At 40.8% G+C, this 12,500-nt stretch overlaps 1 protein-coding gene across 1 annotated transcript; it reads left to right on the top strand.

The window, feature by feature from the left end:
- Nucleotides 1-246: 246 nt before the first annotated feature.
- LOC131882305 (eukaryotic translation initiation factor 3 subunit F-1-like) lies at nucleotides 247-4,482 on the top strand. The gene is made up of 6 exons (XM_059229408.1): nucleotides 247-477; nucleotides 2,228-2,358; nucleotides 3,316-3,470; nucleotides 3,542-3,752; nucleotides 3,821-3,952; nucleotides 4,270-4,482. The coding sequence occupies exons 1-6, from the start codon at nucleotides 360-362 to the stop codon at nucleotides 4,387-4,389; spliced, it is 867 nt and encodes a 288-aa protein (XP_059085391.1). The 5' UTR covers nucleotides 247-359; the 3' UTR covers nucleotides 4,390-4,482.
- Nucleotides 4,483-12,500: the final 8,018 nt, after the last annotated feature.

Below are 12,500 nucleotides of genomic sequence, written 5' to 3'. Positions count from 1 at the left end.
TTTCACCCATTCTCACACCATACTTGTCTTTCATTCAGGAAAGATACGACTGGATGCCAGATAGGAGCCATCAATCTATAAAAATCATAGTACAACTAAAACATGAAATCAAACCTAAGCTCGGGCCAGGACAAACTGGGCATCAATGAGCCTGGGCCTAACCCGTGAAAGCCGTGCCAGCAAGTCTTTGCAACGCCACTCACTACCCCCGATTGTCTGGCCTGACGCCATGGGCCTCAGCATTTATCGTGACACTTGACTACTCAACAACGCTCTCAGCCTCGTTTTTGGTGGATTCGCGTGATTTTCGTGATCGTGAGTGACAAACTTCCCGGATTAAATAGGTGGCTGCGGGCAAGATGTCTTCTTCAGCCGTGAATTTACGGGTGAAGGTGCACCCCAGCGTGCTATTCCAAATCACGGACGCTTACGAACGGCGTCCGGCCGACAATCAACGCGTGGTGGGCACACTCTTAGGTCAGTTACTCCTGGATCCAGATCCCAATCAACCCATCCCATTATTATTATTAGCATTCAGTTTATCACGAACGGTTCAAGAAAATGAGATGATGGAGGGAAAAGGGGTTTGTTCGTTGGAAGAACTTGGAGCGATAAGGACCGACCGACCCTGGTTATTCTCCACCGATGAGTTGGCGGGGCTACTTTTTCTTAAATCTTAACCTAACCTAACACGATATGAATAATCCTTAAAGTCTCTGTCTAAACCTTTTAACATTGGGCCACAAATTTAAAAATGAATCGGAGAATAACGTTTATCGTGGTCCTTATTGAGCTCTCTAAGCCTGAATCTCTCGTCCATAAACGGGGCTAAAATCTGGCGATGGGCATCAGATGATGACTTCCCAGTTAATCTAGGTAATAATGACCAGCCTCGAATTTTGAATCTGGGACCGCCTCGGGTTCAACCCGCGAGCTGCCTTGCCTTTGGACGAGACCACCTGGAAACCCACCCTTGACCCTCTGATGGATGGTATTCATTTCAGTCTTTATTGATGATTTGATCCTGGCCCAGGATTTAGCGGAACTAGCCCATCCTCAGGTCCTTCAGATTGGGTCTGTCATGGCGGCTGTGAGCCCCTCAGCCGTTCAGTCATTGGTGGCCCGGATCTCGGACCAAGTGGAGTTTTTATCTGAAGGGTCCAATGCCACCCCAGGCATTATTTTCCTACAAACTGGCCTTTTAGGAGGGATTCAATGCCATCTTAGCCTGGGCACCGTTGACTTTGGTTTGAAAGAACAGTTTCGGGGTTGCAATGGCGTTCATGCCTTAAAATGTGGCACCAATAGCCATTGAAATCCATGCCGGGCCGGATGATGTTGGGCTCTAGCCACCCCGCCCATTCCATTAGATACAAGGCCAGACCGGGCGATGGATACGTAGGAAAGCAGGCCTACCGCCCACTTTGTCATCCCTAATACCCAATTTAAGCTGATGTTAGTTGTTATTGCCGAAGAGCGCTATTACATATTCATCAAGAAAACAGTTGTCACAAAATGCTTGTTTATGATAACTTATTAAGTCTTGAGAAAAAAGTCGCTGTGGAGTTAAAAAAAAAAAAGGCTTAGCCATTGGTCGTGATGTGTCCATCGCACTAATCAAGGCACCATTTTCAATGGTTTTAAAACTGTTTTTCAATGAAAATGTGGCATCCAGCTTTTCCGTGAAAGAATAATGACGTTTTTGCAAGTAAAATCCAGGCTAGTTCGAACAATGAAGTCCCCTTCTCGTCTTTCTCGGGCTCCTTCGTTGTTTAATTTGCTTCCCTCTGATATTCATAGGGAATACGTAGGCCTTGTTGATCCGGTAGCATCTTTCAAGTCAGACTTGGACCAATTTTTAGATAGCATTCCAGATCAACCCTACATTCAAGGACTAGCTCGGTCTGCCAACTCAAATTCGCTGGTCGACCACCAGATATCTTATTAAGATTGAAAGATAAAAAAATAGACGAATTATAACCTTTCATTTTAATACCACTGGGGATTACATTCCCTGTAGCGGTTAGAAAAGCCCGTGAAAAACCAACCCCCCTCCCAAAAAAAAGGAAAGGAAGGAGTAAGTGGAATGTTGTGCCAGTTTTATGCAAAAACACCAACTGAATATTCCACCAGTATATAGTATATCCCCAACCTTTCAATGTAACCTTTCATAGCTTACTCGCAACCTTGTGAATCTTGCTTTGGTATTCATTCTCCTTCATTTTAGGCACGGTGGATAAGGAGAGCGTGGAAGTGTCCAATTGCTTCACAGTACCGCACAAAGAGGGCGGGGAAGTTCAATTCGATTTGCAACACGCCACCTCTATGTACGAACTCAACAAGAAAGTTAACCCACAGGTAAGACCCACCAATTCAAAGCCCCACATTAAAATTGGAAAGGATGCCGACATTATTTGCAGTGTTTCAAGAGATTAAATTGGGTCTTGATAGATCTTAGTTGATGACTTGGTGCATTAGGATTGTGTAGTCAGTTAGTCTTTCGTTCGAATGTGCTACCGTATATCCATCGCTTTGTTTGTTTATTAACCGGTTTTACGTTGAGGTGGGCTTGTTAATACATTCAAATATTTGACCTGGTATTATGTAATGAAAGTATTGTTGATGAAATGTGTTATTAGGTATAGATAATTTATCCATTTTTTACGCTGATTAACAAAATTGCTCCAACAACATGTAAAGTTGTCATAACATAAAAAATACTTTGATCTAAAATATTGGTATTTTTTCTCAAAACATATCGGTTTAATAAACAAAAAATTCTGTTCATAAACAAATTGATCAAAACAGTAATCGATTGTTAAAGTGGTAGGCAAGGATCGCTAGACCAAGGAGTACTTCAGACCTGTAAAGGGACAGTGTTCATGGGGCAGATAACGAAAGGGCAATATACAACAGTTCACTTCAGTAGGTCAAAAAGCTCGAGTTTTGTTAAAATTTGGTATTCAAATCAATTCACATTTATCTTTTAACGTTATTTTCATCCCGCTGTGATGTGTTGTTATCAAACTGGGTGTATAATGTTTAGTGTGCCCAGAAATGTTGTAGAATGGTTATGTACTTCTGTTCTCCAATGTTTAATTTCTTCCCATTTTTACCAACCTGGGCTAGCTAGACCTTTAACCTAGCATTACATCATGTCTTAAGTCCAATGCCGACTGCAAAATACAAGCATCTGCATGTTGAAAAATAGAAATGGTACCCGCTCGAATACTCAGTTCGTCCAATCAAAGTGATAAACTGCACCACGTCAAACATGACTCTCAAAAAACTAAAAGATGATATTCATGTTCCCAGGAAGTTTTGGTGGGCTGGTTCGCCACGGGCAGTTCAATCACCAACCATTCCGTGCTCATTCACGAATACTACGATCGGGAAACGAAGAACCCCATTCACCTGACCCTAGACACCACTCTGAACGCGTGCAAGATGAACATGAAGGCCTACGTGTGGTAAGCATCGAGGTTAGCCATTAACGATTTATGAAATACACTCTGACTCGCATCCTCTCCATCGCATATAGCGTGCCCATTGGCGTCCCTGGAGCGACCTCAGGATCCATGTTCACCTCGGTTCCGGTGGAGGTCTTGGCCTCGGGCGCCGAGGTCACTGGCCTTGATTTGCTCCACAAAACCAAGTTCACCAAACTGCGTCAAGTGGAACCCATGCCGGATCTGGTTCGCGTTTCCGAGGGTGTGACCAAGCTTGAATACATGTTGGATGCCGTGACCAAGGTGGGACAAGTCGACCAAAGGTCGCGATTCTAATTGGGTTTAACCGGACGGGATTGGTGTCTTTTCAGTACGTGGAGGCCGTGTTGTCGGGTCAAGAGACCCCGGACAATTCTGTGGGACGGAAGCTTCTGGATTTGGTCAATTCCGTGCCCAAGATGACGCCTGATGAGTTTGAGAAGATGCTGAACTCCAACATGAAAGTAAGTATTTTTAGATTCCCTATTCGCTTAAGGAGAGAAGGGCTGGGCCATTGGTACGGGATATGAATAGGAAACGGTACGTACATTGTATTGAACATTGAGAGTGCAGAATGTTGGACTCGACTCGGACATTCCATCGAGTTGAAATATTGTTCAAGTTATTCTTGGCAAGCCCGAGAAACACATTTGGCTGATTGGAACCATCGGATATGCCTATTCTCATTCCTACGTACCTAGCCTGTCAGTCCTCGTTTGGAGCGCAGTTCGCTTTTGTTCTCATTCTCTAACATTGCACCATCTTGTTCCATTCATTCCAGGATTTGCTGATGGTGATCTACTTGACTCAACTCACCAAAACCCAGTTGCAACTCCACGAAAAGCTGTTCGCAGTGTCCGTGAACCAATTGAAAGATTATCAAAAACTTCTCCACGAGTAGACCACGACGACCTTCATTCACCACCGCGAGAAACAGTTCTTATTATTCAATTGCCCTACTAAAACAAAACGACGATTATTACTTTCGAGCCCATCCTCGTGTTTTGCTGATTTTCCATCTCTTTTCTTCGTCCCCATTGGTCTTGAGAACCCATAGGAAAAGCTCAGGGATATTGAACAACGATTGTCAAGTGTCGGTGGACACTGAAGGGATCTGAATAATATCGAATAAACCCAACCCTTTTTCCTCCTCCATAGAATGTAAGAAAACGCCAAGGTTCATTATTGAGACATGTCTTGGAATAGGATACGATACCGGATGTTCTAAGACTGTTGCGACGATCGTCCTAGATCAGGGGGTTTGTCAGTAGGAACGGGAACATGAGACAATGCCGGCAACATTTGGGAAGAATGCAGGAATGAGAATACCCATCTAGACTGAAAAAGAGCGTGAAGGACGAAAAGACTATCAAACGGCTAATCAAAGAAAAATGTAGTAAATTACACAAAAGCGTGGATGGAAAACGTGCCAAACGAATGGGAAGATGACGGTAAAATCTCGGTTACCTTCGACAAATAGATGTTTTATTGTCAGGGGTAGGAGACATGACAAGAGTGCGACTTGCTTCTAAATCGTGAAGCATTTGATCATTTTGATTAAGAAGTATCGTATTCGAGTATCTGATCACTTGACAGATGAGCCGACTATTTATTTTAAATTCCTTAATGTAAATATATTCTCAAAAGACAAGTGGTTGTTATCATGTGAGCCGAGTTCGTGAATCATAAAGTCCAACAATCACCTGCTCTCTAATTTGATGATGATCATCATCTTACTCGTCCCAAGGAAAATTTGCAAAACAAGCTCTGTGGAAAAACATGTCGATTTTGAAGCCAATTCGTGACGTTATCTATATAAAATCAATTCGTAAACATCTCAGCTGACATACTACGAAGTTACGAAATATCTCAAGGCTCTTAAGCCATGCATTATGTTACGTACATTACCCATAATCAAACCCATCTATATTTTTTTTTCGGATTCCACCCAAGTTAAAACTCTTGCAAATTTGATTATCAATTTCACGTTACCTCGACGTCATTTTTTTTTTTACATTTTTCAACGTCGCTTACCCTTATTTTTTCTCTAAATTTTTCAATTCACAATTGAGAGCTTCGGAAAACTTTTTGCTGCACCGTGATTGCATGTTGAATGCACTTCGAATGCTTTCAGGCAACGGTTGGATCCTAAAACCTTTTAGGAATAAAAGACAAAAGGACCAACGGCTTCATATGTCTTAGAGTCGAGTTCATAGATTTAGAAACACCCACACTAAATTGATGTGCAATAAAATACAAGTTGGACTCTCATGTTTGGAGCAAGTCCCAAGAATGGCATCATCCTCTGCTGACTTTCTCAGACAACTTCATAAAGATCGGACACTTTGGGGGGCTCCAATATTGGGCTTGACAATATACGTACGTACAGCACTCTACAGAGCTGGTACAAAGCCGTCCATCGCGTCAGAAGGGCCCAGAGGCTCATTCCGAATTCAGACCACACCTGGACCCTGTCTTGAAGGCATGTTGCCACTATCAGGCTTGAACAAATGTGATTTCCACTTGGAAGGGAGGTGTTCGGGCAGTTCAGTGCCCAACTAACTTTTTCCAGTTTTGTTTCCACGTGCACACACGGCCCACGAATCCCAAAGTGAGGGGAGCATATTTAGGATTTAGAAAAGCAATCCGAGTCTCAGGGAAGATTCAACTACATCGCATACTACATTTTTTTAATAAGTAGCAAAGTCCAAACCCATCGTGATATATGGGGTTGTATGAACAAGTGTAAATGGGCAAACCAATTATTCTTTATGGGCAGAAAAATAGGACACATTGACAGAGGGGCGTTAGAGGAGGATTTGGTAAAGGAACATTTTTGTTGATTTGATTTTCAAACTTTTTGTCAAATGCTCTCTCATGATTCTTATTAGTAACAGTCTGAAACAAACAACCACCCATTGGTGAAAAGGTTGCGTGATCTGTATATGTTTCTTGATGCGCTGAAAGGAGCCCACAAGGGTTAAAGTTTTAAAAGAAATATTCACATGTTGCCTTATCTTTCAATCATTATTGAAACCAAGTAAGATTGGACAAGTGCTTAAATATTGCCAATAAAACGTAAAATTCGTTCAGCTCTGTTCCATTCAACTGTCTAATTCCTTGCTAATATTTCAAGCCGCTCCACTTACAGTGACATTGGACAACTTTAAATGGCTTGATGCAACTTTATATGGGTTGAGAGGAGCCATTCTTCAAAACAATGTAACATCGATAATCTATGGCTAATCTTATCGTTATGCTTTGTCAATCTTTCGGCTTCGTATACAACTGAGCCCCTTAAAGAAAGCTTGAAAAGACAATGCGAATCTGCGGCCAGATTGTGAGACAACATACTTTGCCGTATGACCAAGGACATTGAAAAGGCAGGTTTTTCAAAAATATAAAATACGTCGTCTATCGTTCTTGAAAAAATGATTTAAAAACCAACCGGAACAAATCTCTGTGTCAGGGTATCGGCCAAACGGAGTCAATTTCGTTAGAAAGATTCGAATCTCGTTTGGTTATATGAATTGCGTCTGTCCCTGATTGTACAGTGGGGACATTAATAAACAACTGAATTAAGGCACTATAAAAAGAAATTGAACGATTTTTTCGAAAAGAAAGTGGTCATCTTGAATCCTTAATATGGCCTCGGTTAACTTTGTTCGTTTCCCTGGATAAAGATTGAGCTCACAATCGTTAATTTTCTCAGTGAAAACAAAGCACTTTTTCATAAGCCCAAAATCTGACAGGGAAGCTTCCTCTAGATCGCGTGCTTCAAAACACAACAATTTGGAAATAAAATAACATTTTAGAAAACGACCAGTATTGTACCATCGGCTGAATGAGATTCCCGTCACTCTCAGACAGAGACCAAAAAATGATAATCCCAAAAATCCATACCTCGTGAAGACCCGACAACTGACCAGGTCAAACGACATTGTGTGGCCCCAAATACTTGAGAAAAATCGGTCTTGTCTTCAAGCCAGCCCATAGGCTCTTTTTTTTCCACGAACCTGTCAAAGATGGCACATTTTTCAAGCACTCCAAAACCCAAGCTGGAATATTGATGGGGTACATTTTCTGCACGACAAGAGGACCAAGATTCCCATCTTTGATTCTGGCTCTTCTTGCTCCCTTGGTTCTCCTGGAAACCATTGATAGGCTCCCATGTATGATGGCCTCTATATCAAGTTGGTAAGCCATTGGATTGTCTCGTAGAAGTGCTAGTACACAATACGTATAGTGGCCCTGGATCGTGTTGTGTTTGTTTTTGTCAAATCCTCCGGCTTTTCACTTCCATTCGACTCAAATCTCGAATGTGGAAAAGTAAATACCAGTGGAGCTGCTTTGGCACCAATAAATTGTGCAAGGAAACTTCACAAAGAGATCTGAAAAAGACCAATGAAATAGTTGGAAAACTCCAGGAAACACCGATCGCTCGGTTCTCGAGCAAAAAAATGTTTTCTCTGCCAAACTATCGTAGGTACAGGGATCAAGGAACTTGGAACCATTCCTGTCTGAGACCCTCGAGATTAGCAAATAATTTCTGTAAGGGATATGATCATTAGGCTAATTGATACCCGGCTGTGATTTTTTCTAGCTCTAGTTATTAGGTTTCTAATGAATTCCATCCAGGGTCTGATTTCCTCATGGCTTTTTCCAAAGGTGGGCGCTAAATCGTGCACTGAGTCAACGGGTTAATCTTTCTGGTCTTTCAACGTTAACTTTCAGTGCCGCTCACCCGAAAATAATTGGTTTGACTTTGGTTACGTTTTTGCTTCAATCTAACTTAACTCGCTCAGGACTTTTATTTTCATTCATTTCTTCTTTCTCAATTGAAATCACAAGATACTTTAGTTAAACTTTCCTTCAATCACTTCCTATGTAACTAAGGTGAAAATAGAAACAGTTTGCAATCACCGCATTCAATTTGTCATTTTGACACATGATGTGACAACATTAAGTGTTCAAGTAACGGCTGAACATCTAACGGCGTTACCGTCATGGCCAATAATGCCCATCACTACTCTATCTGAAGAAATGTACGATCCCTTAAGACATTAAAATACCAAACATTCGGAATCAAATTGCTCATCTATTCTTATTTTCTGTCCTGGTTGAGTTCTCGATCATTTGTTAACAATCTGTTCCTATTGTATTGTCTGCAATTTTCGGTCAATCTCAAGTGTAAACCATTGAAGAAGTAACATAGAAGAGTAAAAATAGAGCTTGTTGTGGTTTTTTTTTACTGCAGCTGAATCGGTAACTAGTGGACAGTGTAACTCTAGCTGATGAAAGGCAGCGCCTCTGCAATCCGAAGCTATAGCCTTGCAGCGGGTCAGCTGACATTCATTCGCTCTGAAAACTAGTCCGCCTGGCTAGCTCTCATCGCACTCTCTAGGAGTTGCTTCCTCTATGTGTAAACCATATGAAACATCTTATTCGGCGTCCTATATATAAATTCAAACAAACCAATGACTATACACCTTCGATCCAATTCACCTCATGATTCTTAGCCCAACAACAGCTCTAAAACCCTTGAAGCCAACAGGGCTATAAATTTAGGACCCAGCCAAGGAATCTTGTGAGCAATTTCCAATTTCCGGTCGGTGGTTGGGATTCGATCTTTTCCGGGCGACAGATCTTCTTCCAACGAAGATGACCAGTGACCAAGAAGACTTGACTAGGTCGACCTTATCTGTCACATTCCAATTTGATTTAGTGCTCGTGTGTGGCTTATAGTGTTGTTCGCAGTTCTGGGTACGAAAACCCAACCAAAGCATGAGAGATGAAAAACAAGAAACCCTGACTTCTAGTTCTAGACTACATAACGCTTCGTTTAGTTGCTAACAACATTTAAAGAAATGTGGTACAATGATCTGTGAAGTGATAACTCTTTTCGATCAGGAAGGAAGGAAGGAAGATCCACTAAAGATTTATGAACGAATTTCCCATGAACTCTATGGTGAGGTAGATTTTGGTAGGTTTTAAACTCTGGTAACTTTTCATGTTATTGATTCACCGTACCTTCTCATGCAACATAAGATTGGCAACTTAAAACTTTATTTGCATGCGAACAAAGACCAGTCTTGATGAAAGTCAAGCAATCGTTTGAGACGTCAATGCCATCTCTAAAAACAATTTGGCCTTTTTTGCAGAGCAAGCCAAAAGGCCTAGTTGTTTTCCATCAATGGAGGGGGAATTAAGCTATTGGCCTTGTTGAACAATCCAAAGTTTAATTGGTCACCGATCCGGAGAAAGGTCAATGGACTCTTTTTCTGAACTTTACCTCATGTTTATTTCTAACTAGGATTTAGGGTCAATTCTAATGACCGTAGAGGTTTAATGTGCGTTTTGAGAGCACCTTCAAGCCCTCGAGAATCCAGACTAGTTCGAACAATGAAGTCCACATCTCTTCTTTTTCGGACTCCTTCATTGTTTAATTTACTTCCCTCTAATATTCGTAGGGAATACGTAGGCCTTGTTGATCCGGTTGCATCTTCCAAGTCAGACTTGGACCAATTTTTAGATAGCGTTCCAGATCAACCCTACATTCAAGGACTAGCTCGGTCTGCCAACTCAAATTCGTTGGTAGACCAAATATCATATAAAGATTGAAAGGTAATGAATAGACGAATTATAACCTTTCATTTTAATAGTACTGGGGATTACATTCCCTTTAGCGGTTAGAAAAGCCCGTGAAAAACCAAACCGAAAAAAACATTGAATTGGCTATTACCTCATTCAAAGGGAGAAAGTTGAGGTTTACAATGCTCAAATCATATTGAGGTTGTTATATTCTCAGACATGAATACAGTAATTTATTTTGGGACTTAATTATCGCTACTAAGAACGCATGATGGAAAATATACAACTCTTTCTTAACTCTATCTAATGGCTGACCAGATCTCCCAATTGTAATTCATGGGTAGATCAGATTTTACAGGAGAAAAACCTTGTCCAACATGCTAAAGGTCCAACACCTATAAGGCTTGTCATGAGAACGCATTCATGAACAGCTGAAGTTATTTAAAAAAAAAAAAAAACAACCTCCCCAGCCAAACCGCACTGGGCATGGATTGAATTTTGACATGTTTTACTCATTTTACCTGCTTGCCTAAGCAAATATCATTGTGGTATTGAGTCAATTTGATAGTGCGTTCACCGAATTACACCAAACGTGTTCATTTTGTTGGGTTTTGTTGCACAGCTCACTCAAAATCACTCGATCATTGAAAATTCAATGGGCGGATAGTGCGAGTTGGCTGTGATGTTTGTCCTGGTTCTCTCTCCCCAAAATGCCCAAAATCAGGGTGCCGGACCACATTTTTCCTTGAATTTCCTTCACTTGGCATGCCCTGTTTGCCACATGAAGCAAACGAAATTCAGGGAAAAATACCATAAGGCACCCAGGTTTTGGGCATTTTGTGGAGGGAGAACTCAAACAAACATCACAGCCAATTTGCACAACAAAACGCATGAATTTCCTCACATGGCTAACTCATCTACAATATATGCGAAGGAAAGGAAATTCAAGGAAAATGTAGAAAAATGTAGTAGGGCTGCTTTTTGCTCAAACTTCAGTTTTTCCATCAAGGAGGGAATAGGCGAGTGCTTTCACTTTTCACTTTTTCGGGCAATCTTGAATTTGAAATTAGATTCGAACCCATCACTATTGTTTGCCCCTTCATTTCTCAAAGGGGATATATTACCGCTTTAGTTTTGAAAATGGCAAGAAAGGCGGAAGAGAGCAAGATTGATAAGAATTGTTCAATTCGATATTGCTTTGCGATGTTTTAGTGGCATGAGAACGTCACAAAAAAATGGATTATGAAATGAAACCTAGAGCTAGAAATGTTTTAAGTCTTACCAACAGCGTTAGCTTCATCGAGTTTGTGAGTGCAATGCGATGTGTTTTTACAAGTATTAAATGAAGGTGCGTGTAACCTTATCTTGCTCACTGCACGAAAAAAACCTGCCTTATTTGTTTTCTTTTGCACTCTCGGGCAGAAACTTGTCGACCTCACCATTGGACAGAGACAATATGGAGTTGGAAACGTAATCTTTATCCAAACGAACTGAAAGCATTTTCCTTTGGCACAAGTTAGGCTTTTTGGCAGAGAAGACGTTTGCCAATTCGAACTCTTAGGAATGTAAAAAGTAGAAAGTAAATGTAAAAACTGTTCAAAAGTAATAAATGATGAGCTTAGCACCCTCTCGGTAAAGTCTTAACAACGTGGTGCTAAATCGGTCATTTTGTGGCCAGGTTTTACTGAGTCTCAAGAGCTCATTGCTTTTGACACAGACGTTCGACTGAGCTTGAAATTGGCTATCGCTTTTCTAGTCGACTAGAGCCCATCAAATCTAAGGGAAAATGCATTCATTTTATCTGGATAGAAGCTACGTTTTCTCATCTCTACTATTTCTGTCCAGTGATGATGTCGTCCTCGAATAAGTGAAAATTGGCACCCGTGGACTATTTATTATAAACCTGGACAACTTGACCCGGAAGAGAAGTCGACCTAAGACATGTCAACCCAGCTGACAATCCGATCGTATGATTTATAATTTGGGACATCGAAGCAGGAAAGGAAGGTGACGTCACCATCAAATTTTGAGAGGTCACTCGTACTTTTGAGGCTTAATAGTTTCTTTGTCAAGGAATTGAATCAGAGTTCCAATTCATTTATTCATGAAAAAATGGTCTCTGTAGCATTGCAATTTAATATGCTGTCACAGTTTTACTCATTCACATGCTTAAAAAGTACCTTTTGGTCCAAACAAACTGTTTTTTGACTTAATTTTTCTACATTATAATGTCTATGTTTTTATTGCGACTCTTATTCATGTTAGGTCGTAAAAAAATATATCTGCATGTATAAGTTTCATAAACGAAAATGGTTTTAAGAATAAAAGAATGAAGTGGTCATGAATGATAAAATAGTTGACTAGAAATCACAGAGAACATGACTAGAATTGGTTCAGTGCACATGAAAAAAGTGAAGAGGG

The sequence above is a fragment of the Tigriopus californicus genome, chromosome 6, assembly GCF_007210705.1.
Source record: "Tigriopus californicus strain San Diego chromosome 6, Tcal_SD_v2.1, whole genome shotgun sequence".
Taxonomy (NCBI): Eukaryota; Metazoa; Arthropoda; class Copepoda; order Harpacticoida; family Harpacticidae; genus Tigriopus; species Tigriopus californicus.
This window is presented reverse-complemented; position numbering and strand designations above follow the sequence as displayed.